Source organism: Ylistrum balloti, unplaced genomic scaffold (assembly GCF_031769215.1).
Source record: "Ylistrum balloti isolate Yb309-2 unplaced genomic scaffold, AGI_CSIRO_Ybal_v1 Utg371052, whole genome shotgun sequence".
In the NCBI taxonomy this organism is placed as follows: Eukaryota; Metazoa; Mollusca; class Bivalvia; order Pectinida; family Pectinidae; genus Ylistrum; species Ylistrum balloti.
The window spans coordinates 396,212-415,824 of NW_026782582.1; the positions used below are offsets into that span (position 1 = coordinate 396,212).

At 39.1% G+C, this 19,613-nt stretch overlaps 1 protein-coding gene across 1 annotated transcript in view; it reads right to left on the minus strand.

Annotated features, from left to right (window-relative positions):
- LOC132560350 (multiple PDZ domain protein-like) overlaps positions 1-15,985 on the minus strand; it is a 29,633-nt gene extending 13,648 nt beyond the window's left edge. Inside the window, exons 1-3 of the mRNA XM_060225022.1 lie at positions 15,760-15,985; positions 15,485-15,601; positions 13,494-13,638 (exon numbers count right to left, since the gene is read on the minus strand). Coding sequence (XP_060081005.1) covers positions 13,494-13,638; positions 15,485-15,601; positions 15,760-15,837 — 340 coding nt within the window. The 5' untranslated portion in view covers positions 15,838-15,985. The remainder of the gene's footprint in view (positions 1-13,493; positions 13,639-15,484; positions 15,602-15,759) is intronic.
- Positions 15,986-19,613: the final 3,628 nt, after the last annotated feature.

The following is a 19,613-nucleotide window of genomic DNA, read 5'->3' on the forward strand; positions in this document are numbered from 1 at the left end:
CTCCTGCCAGTCTTTTTAAAAATTGTTCCATCTAAACCAAACAAGAGCTGTCTGAGAGAGAAAAACAAAACATATACCTTGCCTCTTGATGATGTATTTGATATAAATATAGATTTACCTCTTCCAGGCATCATAAATATGGCAAATATGCTTCAGGACATTGCTGAAAAATTCATATTAATACTTGACCTTTTCAATAATGAACTATTTGGAATCAAGTACTTTACATGAAAAAACTCATAATAATTAAATTACCATCTTTAGGTCCCATTAATAAGAACAAGAGGCTTATAGGGCCTGTATCACTCACCTGACTTGGTTTGACCAAAATAATTTGAACCAAAGTAAAGGAATTCTGAAGATTTACGGTAAATGAAGAAAATTTACACATGGAATTTACATATACTAAATATGTGGCAGGCATGTATATGCTTTTCCAACGTACATGTATATTGTACATGTACAGCATAATTGATTACAGATATGAAAATTAATTGTCGTGTAATTAATATGATATAACATATGACCATATATAGGTATATGTATTAAAATTTCACAAATAGACATTGTGAAATTAAATTACGTCCTAAAGCTAAAAACAAAAAACCAATTATATACCTGTCTAATTAGAGCACACTGAGATATGTTTTATCCATTGAAATCATGTAATTAAATCTCTGAGGACAGTGTATCTATTACCCAGCAGACACCTTTACAGTATATCTATCTAATATCTAATTCTCTTATTGAGACCTACACCCCCTGCCCCAAGCAGCCCTTCACCTCCCATCACAAGGGGCTAAGACTTATCAATTATACAAAATTATTCTCCTCCACCCACGAATGCTTCACACCACATCTGGACAGAATCCAATCATCTCTAGAAGCATTTCAAAGAATTTGCATTTTTCCTTTTGTTTTTCTAAATATTGTTGAATCAACTTGCTCATGTGAATGCAATCTCTTGTTGTGATTTTCAAGCCTACCATGTTTCAAATAAATTGGTTAAAACTGAGGGAGGAGATATCTGAAACAGATAAACACGTTAGAGAAAAAAAAAAACATTGCAGTAGCTCTTACAAAAATTGTGAATTTATAATACTATTAGAGAAAGTGCAAAACAGTGGAAGGACAGCAAAGGATAGAATTTAAGATGCTAAAAAAGGGCAATAACTCCTTCAAAAAACTGTTAAATCAAACCGCTGTGTAGGGAAACACAACTCCATGTCATGGTAATTTGGCCCATGAAGTTTGAAAGAAACAAATTGAAAACTGACAGAAAAAAAGATCATATGATTAACATGATGAAAATGACAAGGGGAAATAACTCTTCCAAATAAAGTTGAATTAAAATATTATACAGGAAAACACAAATTCAAGTCATGGTTGGTATAGCCTACCTAGTTTGAAAGAAACGCTTGACAAGATTTACAGTATGAAAACAACCAAGGGCAGTAACTCTTAAATGTAAGTCAAAATCAAGTTGCCAAACAGGAAACAAAACTTCATGTCATGGTAATCAATCCTACTAAGTTTCACAAAAGATTGTTTGAAAAATGTGGGATCTCCAAATAAATAAAAGATTATGGTGGATGGACAACGCCATACCATACCATAGCATACCATAGCATACCATACCATAATATGTCACACCAAAATTTTGGACTGGCATAAAAAAATTGATTCTAGATGTACAGGTGGAAAATAAATGCTGCAGAACAGTATTAGCTCACTAGGACTTTTGGGCCAAGTGAATTAAATAACAGTGGATTTGGGCCAAAATATGTATTGAACATGGCTATTGAAACAAAAGGTTAGACCTGTAGAAATAAATAGTGTAGGAAACACAGAATGACATAAAACATTGGAAGATTGAGATCCATGTCATGACTGTACACAGAAAATGGAATGTATCAATAGAATTGAATCTCAAATATTGTTTTTATGTACTCATCTGTTTCCCTTTGTTACTTGTTTTGCACATAACTGTTATACTTTTTTTTACCCCAATTCAAAAACTCACTTTGAAGCATTTTGGATGTTCCTCCTTGTCCTGAAAGAGTATGGCAGCCAAAGTATTAACAGGGGATACAGTCACAATGTTAACAGGGATGTAATCACAATGTTAACAGGGATATAGTCACAATGTTAACAGGGATGTAGTCACAATGTTAACAGGGATGTAGTCACAATGTTAACAGGGATGTAGTCACAATGTTAACAGGGATATAGTCACAATGTTAACAGGGATAGAGTCACAATGTTAACAGGGATATAGTCACAATGTTAACAGGGATATAGTCACAATATTAACAGGGATATAGTCACAATGTTAACAGTGATGTAGTCACAATGTTAAAAGGGATATAGTCACAATGTTAACAGGGGATATAGTCACAATGTTAACAGGGGATGTAGTCACAATGTTAAAAGGGATATAGTCACAGTGTTAACAGGGATATAGTCAAAATGTTAACAGGGATATAGTCACAATGTTAACAGGGATATAGTCACAATGTTAACAGTGATGTAGTCACAATGTTAAAAGGGATATAGTCACAATGTTAACAGGGGATATAGTCACAATGTTAACAGGGATATAGTCACAATGTTAACAGGGATGTAGTCACAATGTTAAAAGGGATATAGTCACAATGTTAACAGGGGATATAGTCACAATGTTAACAGGGGATGTAGTCACAATGTTAAAAGGGATATAGTCACAGTGTTAACAGGGATATAGTCAAAATGTTAACAGGGATATAGTCACAATGTTAACAGGGATGTAATCACAATGTTAACAGGGGATATAGTCACAATGTTAACAGTGATATAGTCATAATGTTAACAGGGGATATAGTCACAATGTTAACAGTGATATAGTCACAATAATAACAGGGATATAGTCACAATGTTAACAGGGATATAGTCACAATGTTAACAGGGATATAGTAACAGTCAGGTCCATGGATGGTTGAAATCATACTATTTACAATTTAATTCTTGTTGGTAGAAATTTATTGAAATGACTAACATGGTTTTCCAGATGATGTAAGGAATGTGAAAATGTTAAGGGATGAAGAACAACGATGAAAATGTATAAGAAACAGTTACTGAATGAATACTTATATTCAGATGACTGTTATTCCACAGACATACACAAAAAGCCAGTGTTTCCCATTACATTTACATAGATTTTGGCAGAATAAACTCTTCTGGTAGCTAATGGTAAGTAATCCAGGGAACATCTTACACACTACAGTAGAGTTAGGTTCTAAAGGTCAAGGACATCTGATTCCCTTTATTGTCAGACAGCTGAGACATGTCTTGGTAGTATATATTATCCTTTTGGCCAGTTAAGCCCCTTCAGCCCCGAAATGGTTCAGGGACAAAATGTTTCGTGCTATCAAACTGCCATCTTATGACTATAAATATGACCTAGTAGGAATCACTTCCAGCAGAAATTGGGTCTGAAGAAGATTTTTCTAGTATAACCATATTTCTCTTCTTGGGTCCTTTTCCTATGTCTCTTGGGTTTGGAGAGGGTTACATGCTTATTGTCCTAGGCTTAAAATTATTATGAAATTGAATAATTTCTGATTTCAAGCAAACCAATGTAGCTATTACAAAAATGTGTCAATATCTTATTTAAGTTACAATAAACTTGACACATCCTCTAGGGAGATTTGGAAACCATGAAGATCTACTAGGTATCTTGACACTTACAATTTTAAGATCTTTATATTTGTTCTTTACAATTTCAATGAAAAATTGAGACTACCTGTTCAGAAATTGCTTTATTAATTTTTCGCTGTCAAATCCAAGATGGTCGCCTGTTGGCCATTTTGCTTTTTATCGTTCCAAAATGGACAATGTACCAGTACAACTAGGCTAGTTACAAAAGGTAATCTGCAAATAAAACTGATATATGGGTCATGCAGTTCTTCTCAAGAAATCGCAATAACAAACTTTCAAAATCCAAAAATGCCACTAGTCACTCATTTTATTGATCAAATCAGTCACAAATTAAACATGCACAACTAAAGACTGAATGAAATCTACATACAAAATTAGAGGAAGATTCATCCAGCACTGCCAAGATATAACATATCAACCATTTCATGTTTTTTAATGATCCCAATATTAAACATGCAATGTCAAGGGGGTCTACATGTAACATCTATTCTGTACTTCTGTGAAGAAATAATGAGGGGTCTACATGTAACATCTATTCTGTACTTCTGTGAAGAAATAATGAGGGGTCTACATGTAACATCTATTATGTACTTCTGTGAAGAAATAATGAGGGGGTCTACATGTAAGATCTATTCTGTACTTCTGTGAAGAAATAATGAGGGGTCTACATGTAACATCTATTCTGTACTTCTGTGAAGAAATAATGAGGGGTCTACATGTAACATCTATTCTGTACTTCTGTGAAGAAATAATGAGGGGGGTCTACATGTAACATCTATTCTGTACTTCTGTGAAGAAATAATGAGTGGGGGTCTACATGTAACATCTATTCTGTACTTCTGTGAAGAAATAACAAGGGGGTCTACATGTAACATCTATTCTGTACTTCTGTGAAGAAATAATGAGTGGGGGTCTACATGTAACATCTTTTCTGTACTTCTGTGAAGAAATAACAAGGGGGTCTACATGTAACATCTATTCTGTACTTCTGTGAAGAAATAATGAGGGGGTTTACATGTAACATCTATTCTGTACTTCTGTGAAGAAATAATGAGTGGGGGTCTACATGTAACATCTATTCTGTACTTCTGTGAAGAAATAATGAGTGGGGGTCTACATGTAACATCTATTCTGTACTTCTGTGAAGAAATAATGAGGGGGTCTACATGTAACATCTATTCTGTACTTCTGTGAAGAAATAACAAGGGGGTCTACATGTAACATCTATTCTGTACTTCTGTGAAGAAATAATGAGGGGGTCTACATGTAACATCTATTCTGTACTTCTGTGAAGAAAGAATGAGTGGGGGTCTACATGTAAGATCTATTCTGTACTTCTGTGAAGAAATAATGAGTGGGGGTCTACATGTAACATCTCTTCTGTACTTCTGTGAAGAAATAATGAGGGGTCTACATGTAACATCTATTCTGTACTTCTGTGAAGAAATAACAAGGGGGTCTACATGTAACATCTTTTCTGTACTTCTGTGAAGAAATAAGAAGGCTTGGTAAGGGACAGAGAGTCAGATGAAGCTAGTATGGCCGACACAAGTAGAGATTGCTGATCAGTGATTACTGCTAGCCTGACCATTGATGTCTCACATATCTCCATGCAGCAGCATGTAAACCCAACATAAAACATTCACAACTGATCACATCAATACATCAACTGATACAAAGCATGCACAACACAGATTCCTTCATTGATACAATCCATTTCCAAATAGTCTGTTAACAAGCTTAAATAACCAAAAAATAAATCCCATTGTCAAAAATAGATATCCTTCATTAGTAAGCATAACAATCAAGTTGTAAACCATTAAATGTGAACAGGTTTGTATAAATCTATATATAAACATTCAGGATCAGTGCGTTCTACTCAATGCTTTTTACTTACATTTTATTTTTACAAGGGATTTATAATTATATATATATTGTGCAGTATAGAATATCTATTTATAAACAAAGGTTATCTGTATACTTCTATGTTTACCGAATAAGATAGGAATGTCACAGTTTTTGACCACATAATGCCCTGGTGTTTCACACTTCGGTAGGAGCTTAAAACATTACACATCTCACAAGCTGAAGGAAATTCACTTAACTTCCACATGATCAAAAAACAATTGAGAAATTTTCTTTTGTTTGTTAGAACGTTTGACTGATTGTATTGTTTCCGACTTCAGGAAGGTTTCATGGAGAGTGAGCCGTTAAGATGTGGATACTGGCAACGTGATCAGGGCACTATGTGTACAAGATCAATAAACAATGGCTGAGATGATTATATTCTCGAGTAAAATTTGTACATTATTTACAATAACAGTAAACATTACATCACTTTCCTTCAGTCAACAGAAATTGGTAGAAGTAGAGTTAAAGGAGCATGCAAATTATTGTAAACATGGGGGTCAAGTATACTATACTTTGTAACATATTTCATTGTTCACATGCAGTTTCCATGGCAACTTACTACGATCCAACAGCCACAGTCCTGGTTATATTTGGTGACCTCGTAAAACCTTATACATAATTTCATTATCTATGATCCTATTATGTGCCATCATAAAGTGTCCTGTCAGTGTCACATATTTATTCAGTAAATAAAACTAATCAATAGTTGGAGTAGGTAGAACACTACTACCTGGGGACAGGTATACAATATCTGATCAGTAGGTAGAACACTACTACCTGGGGACAAGTATACAATACCCAATCGGTAGGTAGAACACTACTACCTGGGGACAGGTATACAATACCCAATCGGTAGGTAGAACACTACTACCTGGGGACAGGTATACAATATCTGATCGGTAGGTAGAACACTACTACCTGGGGACAGGTATACAATATCTGATCGGTAGGTAGAACACTACTACCTGGGGACAGGTATACAATATCTGATCAGTAGGTAGAACACTACTACCTGGGGACAAGTATACAATACCCAATCGGTAGGTAGAACACTACTACCTGGGGACAGGTATACAATACCCAATCGGTAGGTAGAACACTACTACCTGGGGACAGGTATACAATACCTGATCGGTAGGTAGAACACTACTGCCTGGAGACAGGTATACAATATCTGATCAGTAGGTAGAACACTACTACCTGGGGACAGGTATACAATATCTGATCGGTAGGTAGAACACCACTACCTGGGGACAGGTATACAATACCCAATCAGTAGGTAGAACACTACTACCTGGGGACAGGTATACAATATCTGATCGGTAGGTAGAACACTACTACCTGGGGACAGGTATACAATACCCGATCAGTAGGTAGAACACTACTACCTGGGGACAGGTATACAATATCTGATTGGTAGGTAGAACACTACTACCTGGGGACAGGTATACAATATCTGATCAGTAGGTAGAACACTACTGCCTGGGGACAGGTATACAATATCTGATCCGTAGGTAGAACAGTACTACCTGGGGACAGGTATACAATATCTGATCAGTAGGTAGATCACTACTGCCTGGGGACAGGTATACCTAATCAAGATTTGGAGTAGGTAGGACAGACAGGATTTAGGATTTTAATTTCAAATATCTTTTTTAAGACATGAAGACATCTCTTAATCTCATATTTAAAGTGTATAAGAAAGTATGAACAGAAAAATATCAAACAATGACATGAATGTATCACAACCATTTGTTGCCAGCTAAGATACAATGTATCTAAGTCTTGATAATAACAAAAAAAAAAAAAAAAAACAAGTGGCCCAATGGGCCTGCTTCGCTCACCTGGAATTCAATGCTTTTCAAAAACACAGACATTTCACATCATTAACATTTAAAGTCTTAGTTGGTGATAAGCTGTTGATAAATGTTTTCACTAAATTGACCCCCACGAATACGGTTCAAAGTAATTTTTTTCCCCAAAATTTTCAGGTTTTATTTATGGAATTTATCTGTCAAATATCATGATTCTAGGTATATTCCTTCATTTCATTATTCAGAAAAAATCTGTATTTGAAGGGTTGAAAAATTTTACCCATGTGACCTTGTATATTGATGAGAACCATTTCTTTTTATACACTTTGTTGCACTTCATCTTCATTTCAGGAACTATCATCCAAATATCAGGATTTTAAGCCCTTTGATTAATCAGAAGAAGTTTGAAGGTTTTAACAAATATGACCCATGTGACCTTGAATATTGGTACATGTTAAACCTTATATTTTAATAGGAACTGATCATTCTAATATCAGGATTTTAGGCCTTTTGGTTAATTAGGAGTCACTAGAAGGTTTAACAAAGCTGACAGCTTTGACCTTCAATATTAATCAAAGTAATTTCTTTTCACAAACTTTGTTGGGCTTCATGTAAGGAATCTATCAGTCAATTAACCTTTTGGTTAACCAAACCAAGGTGTTTCAGTATATCCACAACCTCCCAGTCAAATATCAGGATTCAAAATCTTCAGCAACTTTGACCTATGTGACCTTAAATATAGATCAAGGTCATTTCTATTTGTGAGGCCTGCTTTTCTTAGCAACCTACTAGTCAAACATTTGATTCAAGGTCATTCATTTTTGCAAACCTTATTGGGCTTCATCTCATGGCTCAGAATATGTCAGTGAGATATGAGTCTCATGGATCAGAATATGTCAGTCAGATATGATTCAAAGTCTTTTGGTTAAGTAGGTAAGTTTGATCCTGGTGACCATTAATATGGATAAAGTTCATTTCCCCCCAAACATTGTGAAACTTAATCCCCATATGTACCATATTACAGACAGAGGCAAAATCCTGTCTCACAGCATTTCCTAGCTCTCTCCACGTCACCATATTTGTTCACTTGAGCTGCAACTTTTTCTGAAGACTTTTTGTCATTAGGTTATATTTAGCAATGCCAGCGACCATTTCATCAGTAAATATTGACCGATTTGTTATCTGTTTTATGATGCATTACATATTGTTTTTATCATTTATTTCAAATGGAAATGTTTACATTTCACACCAGCACTTGACCAGCTTAACATGGAAACTGAACAGTGACTGATTTGTTTACATTGTTTAACATCCTATTAACAGCCAAGGTCTTTCCATAGTCTCCTGATGAATACAGGGTGTTCAGGAGACTGTCATCTGTATTTGTAAACCTTGTGATAGTGTGGAACTTGTGCCGACTTCATGGTAGTCAACACACAAGTGTACTGTAGAGAATATCCTCACTATAACTTAGGGGCATCACAGTCAAAACATATCTAACAGAAAAAATGTTGATTACCTTCTAGATTATGATGTGATGCTAACAAATACTTATAGTTCATCCAGGATATCCATTCTGACCACTTAAGTTGTTCAGGAAACCTGCTTCATACAGCCCAAATAATATTTATTGGTCATAATAAAATGAGGCAGCCACATTTATTTGTAAGTGTTGTTTCACTGTTTGAAATCTTTCCATTGGTCCTAATATAACCTTTATTCTAATATAATCACCTATCACCACTAATAATATCTTCTGGTCCTAATCCACAGATTATCCTATCACCACTAATAATATCTTCTTGTCCTAATCCTCAGATTATCCTATCACCATTAATAATATCTTCTTGTCCTAATCCTCAGATTATCCTATCACCACTAATAATATCTTCTTGTTCTAATCCTCAGATTATCCTTGTCCTAATCCTCAGATTATCCTATCACCACTAATAATATCTTCTTGTCTTAATCCTCAGATTATCCTTGTCCTAATCCTCAGATTATCCTATCACCACCAATAATATCTTCTTGACCTAATCCTCAGATTATCCTTGTCCTAATCCTCAGATTATCCTATCACCATTAATAATATCTTCTTGTCCTAATCCTCAGATTATCCTATCACTACTAATAACATTTCCCTGTGTAGCTAAAGCTGTCTTTATCTGCATTCACGGGAGACACTAAATGGTTCAAACTAACAACTTACAGAGATTCCCAGGCCTGATTTATCCTGTTTTACCCATTTTCCCATCAGAACCTGAACTATATCAGTTAATGCAAACTTTGGGAAAAAGAAAAGAAAAAAGAAAAAGAAACTTCAGTGTGATGCCCGGGTCACTTAAAACCTGACGGCAGATCAGAATATTCCTTAAGGAAAGAACACACTCAGTATAAAAATGCCCCTTTTCTTCCTACTTTATATCTGTATTTGTATTGTAAATATTTATGACATTCAAATTGAATTTTTTTTCTTTTAATTGAGTGAAAATGTTGATGTATCATATTTCCTTATTGGAGGCCAAAATCTATGAAAATCATCACTTATCTTTGTCTCGAAAAAACGTCTGGCAAATGTATTGATTCTTGACCTCTTGGTTTTTTGAAGAAGTCATTTTACACAACACATGATCCCAGTGGAATCATGGTGTCCTCTATTGGATGTCCTCTATTTGTTCTTTATAAGTAGGATCATTTCTCGTATTCCCTCTTATTTGGTTTGAATTCTATCCCTTTCCAATAAAATTTGCAAATTTTTAAGTGTCAGATCCAAGATGTTTGCTTTTCAGCCATTTTGCTTGTCTAATCAACTTTAAAATGGATAATGCACAACTAGGCCAGGGACAACAGGAACCAACAAATGAAATTTAGGAAAGATGAAAATATTTATTGTCAAAATCCAAGATGGCAACTCAAAGGCCAGTTTTTATATTATTCCTGGAATTGACAATGCAGTGTAACCTTAAGGACCAAGGGGATCTCCATATGAAATCTGATACAGACTTTGTTTTTCTTAAAACTGAAAGGACATTACTATGTACCAAGAGGACTTTTGTAAATCTTTGGCAAATATCATTCTCAACAACAAAAATGGCCACCTTTCAGCCATTTTGTCTTCCTGATCAAAATCAAAAGGACAACACTAAGGACAAATGGGAATGTACATGTGGAATCTAAGAAAGATTCCTCAATTTTTCAAGGATTGCAGACGAACGATGGACACAAAGCAGTTGGTTGACACCCGACGGCTGACTCAGACAGACGAACGTATGCTGCACCTTGGCATAGGCTCACAATTTTCATATGTCTAATATAGCATATAATGACGTCTCACAAAAACCTGACCGTTATAATGTGTTCTCTAAACATGATCAAAGCACCAGGAAAATCAAGCTACCCAGATATCACTAGTATAGTGTCTAGTCTATCCAGGTATTTCTTGTACAGTTCTATTTAAAAAAAATATTGGAAATAAAAAAACTGCAGTATGAATGTGAGAATTTCTGAGAGAAATAACATATAATTGTTGCTGTACATTGTAGATAAAGTATCTATGTTTAAATAACAATGGAGTAAACATATCTCATTAAACCAGGTATCATAGACACAAACATATTGTAACAAAACTCATTAAACCAGGTATCATAGACACAAATATATAGTAACAAAACTCATTAAACCAGGTATCATAGATACAAATATATTGTGATTTATTTCTGTCTCCTTACAGGTGCAAAATTTCATGTCAGATGGATGAAACAGTCTGAATAAGTCCAGTGCCTGAACATGATAGTCAGAATATAGAATTTCAAGGTCACCATTTCATGATAGTCAGAATATAGAATTTCAAGGTCATCATTTAACAACAAACTGTAATCCATAACAAGTATTCCACTTGGTGAATTAAACCACGTTTGTGACAGTGATTATCTGAGGTATTGTTTGCACAACACAATTGGTGGTCATCTTGCCAAACACTGGCTGAACAACATCTGGGCAAACATTTACAACAGAGCAGCTATTGGTCAAAAATGAGCAAGTCAATTATAAAATTGAATTATTAAGAGTACTAGCACGGAACAAAAGCAACCAAAGATAACCAGGGTTTAGTAGCTTTTTGAGGAGGGCAGACCTGTCAAGAGAGAAAGAAAACTATTAAAACCCATACAATTACTTACCTTATCTAATATGTAGATTCATTAAACCAAGGGATCACCAGGAAATGTTTTCATGTCCCAGTGAAACGACTATGTTTATATTTTTTGTCATCTTCTATTAAAGTGTCATGTATGATGCATCAATAGGACTGTTCGGACATTGGTGATTTATAAATCAACACACAAGATTGGCATAAAGTGACAAGGATGATGTAAACGTAGAAAACACAAGTTTGTATGTTTGACTTTGAGAATGGTATGTTATATTTTCGTTTATGGTGAAGATGTGTTATGAATCCTGTGATTAAATCATTATATAAAGGTGAGGGTTAGTGGTATGTAGAAAGGTATATAAGTTGTTATCCTGGGGGCCAAAGCTGTAAGCTTACTACTTACCTAATGCCTAATCTAAGGTTAAAAAAGTCTATCTTACAGTGGGGCTCTGGGTACAACCTATGAGCCAATGTAAGGGGTGGGCTTATTACAGGTAAACCTGATATCCTCTTTTACTGACATTTCTATTGAAATCAGACAGCAAACTTAAAAAACAGCACATAGAAAAAGCATTCTGATTGAGGCAGGTCAAGGATAAGGAGAGGGTTCTGATTAAGAGAGGTCAAGAATTAGGGCAGAGTTTTGATTAAGACAGATCAAAGATTTGGACAGGGTTATAATTAAAGCACGTTAAGGATTAGAATAGATTTCTGATTAAGACAAGAAAGGATTGGACAGGGTTCTGATTAAGGAAGGACAAGGATTAGGATAGAGTTATGATTTAGGATGGTCAAGGATTAAGACAGGTTGATAAATAAAGCAGGTCAAGAATTAGGACAGGGTTCCAATTAAAGCAGGTTAAGGATTAGCAGTGTGACACTGTACAGGAGATGTAGGGACGGTGGGTTGTAGTGTGACATTATACAGGAGAGTGAGGGACTGTGGGTTGTAGTGTGACATTATACAGGAGAGTGAGGGACTGTGGGTTGTAGTGTGACATTATACAGGAGAGTGAGGGACGGTGGGTTGTAGTGTGACATTATACAGGAGAGTGAGGGACGGTGGGGTGTAGTGTGACATTATACAGGATAGTGAGGGACGGTGGGTTGTAGTGTGACATTATACAGGAGAGTGAGGGACGGTGGGTTGTAGTGTGACATTATACAGGAGAGTGAGGGACTGTGGGGTGTAGTGTGACATTATACAGGATAGTGAGGGACGGTGGGTTGTAGTGTGACATTATACAGGAGAGTGAGGGACGGTGGGTTGTAGTGTGACATTATACAGGAGAGTGAGGGACTGTGGGTTGTAGTGTGACATTATACAGGAGAGTGAGGGACTGTGGGTTGTAGTGTGACATTATACAGGAGAGTGAGGGACTGTGTGTTGTAGTGTGACATTATACAGGAGAGTGAGGGACTGTGGGTTGTAGTGTGACATTATACAGGAGAGTGAGGGACGGTGGGTTGTAGTGTGACATTATACAGGAGGTTGAGGGACGGTGGGTTGTAGTGTGACATTATACAGGAGATGGAGGGACTGTGGGTTGTAGTGTGACATTATACAGGAGAGTGAGGGACTGTGGGTTGTAGTGTGACATTATACAGGAGAGTGAGGGACTGTGGGTTGTAGTGTGACATTATACAGGAGATGGAGGGTGAGGGACTGTGGGCTGTAGTGTGACATTATACAGGAGATGGAGGGACTGTGGGTTGTAGTGTGACATTATACAGGAGATGGAGGGACTGTGGGTTGAAGTGTGACATTATACAGGAGAGTGAGGGACTGTGGGTTATAGTGTGACATTATACAGGAGAGTGAGGGACTGTGGGTTGAAGTGTGACAAACAGTGAACAAAGTTGAGGTGATACATATATAGATATAAGATGATACAACATGGTTTAACATGAATGTCTCTTACTTTTGTTATGTTTCCCTCTTGACTTGTTGCTAGCTGAAGATTCTGATTTCTTGAGAGCATTGCCAGAATTTGAGTTGTGTCTTGAGGATGTGCGAGAGCCCGCCTTTAGTCTCCCAACAGAAAGATTAATCTTCCCCATTGTTGTCTGTAAATGAGATAAAAGAACATGTAAATGAAACAAAAAATCAATAAACCTACACATGCCAATTTTAAAACAAGTCAAAACATTGTGTTCAGCATCTATTCAACAAGAGTCCTAAAGGACCTGTATCGCTCATGTTCTGCAGCTCATAAACAGACGACAGAATTGGATAAAGTTTATTTTAGAAACTTTCCTGTCTGTACTAAACTTTTTGACTCTCAATATATGTTTAATACTTCATCAAAATTACTTGGAAGCCCTTCATCCAAAATGTAACAGACCCAATATAATAATCTCTGGCCTCTTGGTTATGTAAAGTTTATTAATGATTATTAATTAAATAAACACAGTTGACCATTGTGATCTTAATAAAAGATCAAGGAAATTCATTTGCACAAAATTTGTAGGACTGAATTCAGTCATGCTGTACTATTCGAATATCATCCTACAGGACCTCTTCATTTTTGAGGAGTTGCTGTAATACTTTAACAATTTTTAACCATATGACGACAAAAGCAGATCAAAGGTCACACATTTGAACACAATGGCTTTCCTTCCAGCATGCAATTGGCTTAATGGCATGCCCCAAGGCCTCTTGATAAACGAAAAGAGGTAGAAAGATTGAAACCTACATGGCGCCTGTAACTTTCAAATAAGGTCAAGGTCATTCTTTTGAACATTCATCTCTAAATGCTACTTGCCTTATGTTGCATATTACAAGAAGGTGTTTAAGATAATGTAAAGATTTCTAACTGATCTAGAAAATTAATAACTATCAATCACAGATAAGAAACATGTGGTTAATTTAAATCACTTTGTCTTTATAATGAATTTGATGGTAGAATTTTTAGATAAAGAGAAGCTGGTTACCTTGAGGTTTTAGATAAAGAGAAGCTGATTACCTTGAGGTTTTAGATAAAGAGAAGCTGATTACCTTGAGGTTTTAGATAAAGAGAAGCTGATTACCTTGAGGTTTTAAAGAGAAGATAAAGAGAAGCTGATTACCTTGAGGTTTTAAATAAAGAGAAGCTGATTACCTTGAGGTTTTTAAAGAGAAGGTTTTAAGATAAAGAGAAGCTGATTACCTTGAGGTTTTAGATAAAGAGAAGCTGATTACCTTGAGGTTTTAGATAAAGAGAAGCTGATTATCTTGAGGTTTTAGATAAAGAGAAGCTGGCTACCTTGAAGTTTTAGATAAAGAGAAGCTGATTACCTTGAGGTTTTAGATAAAGAGAAGCTGATTACCTTGAGGTTTTAGATAAAGAGAAGCTGATTACCTTGAGGTTTTAGATAAGAGAAGCTGATTATCTTGAGGTTTTAAATAAAGAGAAGCTGCTGAGGATAAAGAGAAGCTGATTACCTTGAGGTTTTAGATAAAGAGAAGCTGATTTTGAGGTTTTAGATAAAGAGAAGCTGATTATCTTGAGGTTTTAGATGAGGTTTTAGATAAAGAGAAGCTGATTACCTTGAGGTTTTAGATAAAGAGAAGCTGATTACCTTGAGGTTTTAGATAAAGAGAAGCTGATTACCTTGAGGTTTTAGATAAAGAGAAGCTGATTATCTTGAGGTTTTAAATAAAGAGAAGCTGGCTACCTTGAGGTTTTAGATAAAGAGAAGCTGATTACCTTGAGGTTTTAAATAAAGAGAAGCTGATTACCTTGAGGTTTTAGATAAAGAGAAGCTGATTACCTTGAGGTTTTAGATAAAGAGAAGCTGATTACCTTGAGGTTTTAGATAAAGAGAAGGTGGTTACCTTGAGGTTTTAGATAAAGAGAAGCTGATTACCTTGAGGTTTTAGATAAAGAGAAGCTGATTACCTTAATGTTTAAGATAAAGAGAAGCTGATTACCTTGAGCACAGTGGCTGCATACTCTTGTGTTGCATTCCTCATATCTTCTCCGTTCACTGCTAAAATCTGGTCCCCTTGCATAAGTCTGCCGTCAGCCTCAGCCACTCCCCCCTTTACCTATAACACAAAGTTCACAGCTTTTACAGTGAAAACAAAAAACTAAATGGCATCTCTTCAGACTAGTTCTATCTGATATTGTATATTAAAGTCTTAAAATGTAAAGAATATATTGATAAACATCAAACATCTGATCTTGTTTATTTGTCAACACTTACAATGTCTGAGATGTAAACTCCAACATCATTACGTTTGCCGACGATACTGAGCCCAAGCCCTCGCCCTGCCTTCTTCATAAGCTCTACAGCAAATATATTGTAAATGTCTTCCTCTTTGACTTGGTTATCATCGCGGAACACAGAGATTTTCACGGTTGATGGAGTTTGGCGTAGTACCTGGATTGCATGATCATGGGTAGCGTCTCGTAGGTCTTCTCCATTAACCTGTGGATAACAATATCAAACTGAGGTCACATCTTTCTGAACTGGCCCCTATCCATTCTAGATCCCTACATAGGCTAACTTAGATTTATTGAATGTAAATGCTAATTTCATTTCAGTAATAATTACCATAACTTTAGTATGCAAATACAGTACCTACACCCATCTTTGTATCCCAACAACAAAAGATTCAAAAGAAAAACAATCCCGCCCTCCCTACGATCCATGAGCCATCACGGCAGGAACGCAGAGTGATCTCCCTTCCTCTTACCTTTATGGCTGCCGACGAGTGCGGAGGTGTCTGAGCTAAGTGCTTTTCTTACTCCTTCTCTTCGTACTGCCATTGTCGTTTGAGTATATTGTTACTCTATTAGCAGTCTATAAACCCATCTCCCAACTTATATTGTGAAATTAAGTATTGTCATTTGTTTATTTTGACCGTATTTCCGGCCGTTTTTTTTTTTTTTTCCTCCACGTATTCGAGTGCGTGACTACTTGTCTCGTTGCTCGGATTTGCGTGAAGTTGGAATTTGTTTTCTTGCTGCTTTGTCGGCCGTGTTGTACGGCCGTTTTATTTATGCAGTGCAATCTTGCTGCGTACGGTAGGCTTTGTGCTCTCGTTCGTAGTTTTTTGATTGTTCGAGAACTTCGTTTCCGGCCGTGTTTTTACTCCGCGTGTTCGAGTGAGTGACTACTTGTCTCGTCACTCGGATTTTCGTGAAGTTGAAATTGTTTTCTTGCTGCTTTGTCGGCCGTTTTGTACGACCGTTTTCTTTTTTTGCAGTACAATCTTGCTGCGTACGGTAGGTTTTATGATCTCGTTCGTAGTTTTTTGATTGTTAGAAAACTTTTTATCCTTGTTTTCATTGTTACAATTTTTTATTGTTTCGATGCTGGATAAAGGTGCCGGGTTTACGTCGGGGGTCAGCGCATGGATGTTCCTATTTCTATAGATAATGGGAACCCCATGATACCTGTCCCATTTGCCGACATTACAGCCAGACCTCACTATGTGAACTTTGTTTGCACATGGAGTCTGCTGCTTAGGCTCCCATGCCTTTCCAGCTTACTTTCCGCCGGAAGAGGGATTCGTCCTCTTCTTCCGGTAAGGGAAGTAAGCTTTTTAAGACCTCCCTCCTGAAGTTCTGAACCAGAGCGTTCCTGCTGGGGGTGCTCTCGTTCCACCGAGCTCCGCCCTTCAGCAGGGGGTGGCTCCCCCTGTCCAGGTGCGTCCTGGAGTAGGGGGGGGGCAGCCCGACCCTGACTCGGCGCAGTCAAGGGTCGAATTGGCCGGTAGCTCTCGATAGGCGGCGGTGTTACCGTCGGAAAGGGACTTCCGGTCGAGGTCTCTGATTCCTTCAGGGACCTCGGCACGCCAGGTGGCGTCGTTGGTGGGGGCCGCTTTGACTCCGGAACTGTGCCTTCGTGTATAGGTTCAGGGGCCACAGACTTTTTGTCAGGATTGTCTGTGGCTACGGGGATTAGTGACACTTGAGTTCACTAATCCTGGTGTCAGCGCGGGGTCTGTTTTCCCACCCTCACAGGCTTCTGGCTCTGGGACTTCCGTCCCAATCCAGATTTCCCAGTGCAGGGTTTCCCAGGGGGTTTTCCTCCAAGGGTTTGGGGATTCAGGCCAGGAGTCCGGTTTCCGGTCTCCCTTTCCCCCGGGCTCAGGGAGTAGGGGTGCCTGCGGGCACTTATTCCTGGGTCGCCCAGGCCAACCTGCGGATGGTTTTGGGTACCAACAGTTACTCAGCAGTTACGGGCTTAGCCTGTACATGTCTGGGTTTCCACCTGGTGGGAGTGGCGGTTCATCCTGGTCCTTTGGACAGGATGTCCAGCCCCAGACTCAGGCAGGCCATCTTGGCCAGTTCTGGGGTCACTCCCGGCCCGCTGGACCGTTCCCATTCCCTCAGGGGTTTGGGTTTTTACCCCATGGGTCTTCACTCGTGGAACCCATAGGGGTTGGTCTCTCCTCTAGGAGATGTTATAGCAGTGCGGAATCCCCCCAATGTTCTGCTACTTCGGGGGCCTTGTTGGCCGGTCCTATAAAGGTTTGCCAGACCTTAAGGACTTCCGCCTCCAGCGCGGACCCGTCGGTCTCCTGTTCCCAGGGGTCGGCTTCGGGTCTCCGACCCAAGCCTACAGCTACAGCTGTTGGTCGCGCTGCGTCCAAATGCCATAAAGAGGAGTTCCCCTCTGCGGAGATGGCTCCTCTGGCGGCCCCTGTTCCTCCCAAGGGGACTTCGGTCTCTATTGAGGAGGAGATGGACATCGAGGGTGCGGGCTCGGCAGAGGAAGACGATGTCATTCATCTTTCTCCTGGGCCAAGAGGGTTCACAAGGGGAAGATGGCCCTGAGACTGCTGAAGCTGAGGCTCAGCATGTGCTTTCTGGGATGCGGGTCCTCCGGGCCAACATCTCCCGGATTCTCAGGGCGGAGGTTTGCCCATCGCCTCAGCATCGTCGGCGCCTGAATCCACCATCCTTCTGGGTTCCCTGGTGGCTCCTCGGGCTTCCGTTCGCTCAGATCGGTCTCTGCCAGAAGGCAATATCATGTCTTCGGTTCTGGCCACGGCCCGGGCTCCGGTTTTAGAGAAGGACTCCTTCTCTACCCGTGCTCTCGGGTTTGTCGGTCTGCAGCTCGGTGTTGGTGAATTGTCGGAGGCTTCAGCTTCCGACTATGCCACACATGATGGGCAGCTGGCCTCTCAACCAGCACAGCTGGAGTTGAGACAGCTGGCTGCCTGGCCCGGCAAATCAGTGGACCAGGTGGTGCTCGATCCCAAAGAGCACCACAGGATGGAGAGAATGTTGCACCTCTCCATCCAAGTTCTGTCATACATAGACTTCCTGACAGTTTGTCTATACAGGGTATCCGATTTGCCTGAGTGTCGGTTATCCGAGACAGAACGGCCGACATACAGGACACGGCAGCCTTGCAGGTTCTCTGCTCGTCAATGCCGTGTTGGCTAGGCAGTTTTCAGTTCTGAAATTCCGCCCAGTCCAGTAACCCTACCGTTTCCGCTTGTTGAATGCCCCCTTCTAAGGCTCTACCCTGTTCAGGGGAGCTCTTCCTTGGGTTCAGAAGGATATGAAGGAGGACTCGGTCGCCTCAGCACTTCTGGTGAAGAGGTTTCAGGCTGAGAAGGCCAGTGCCTCGCAGGGGTCAGTGCCTCCTAAGAAGCAGGCGAAGTCTTCGGCTGCTCAGTTTTCTGCACAGCCCAAGTCCCAACCTCACTTCAACGGCAACAAGGGGAAGGGTAGGAAGGGTAAGAAACCTCCTGGGGGCAAGAAGAAGGGTTCCTGACTATTTCTGCTTCTTGGCCGCTAAAGGCGAAGGGTATGGCCGGGTGGACGGTGGTTCTCCTTTCCCGGGCTCATGTCCTTCTCCTGCAGGCTCAGGCTCCGGGTGGGCAGATGATTCTCTGGTCTGGCAGGGGCTCGATCTGCCCCATCCGGAACTCCCTGTGGGCGGACGTCTCTCTGCTTTCCTTTCCTAGTGGCAGGATATTACAGAGGACGCTTGGGCTTTTGTCGGTGGTCAGGGAGGGTCTAGGTATTCCCCTTCTTCAGGATTCGTCCCTCGCCTCCTGGCCGTTTTTGTTTCTTTCCTCCTCCCGGGGATTCAGA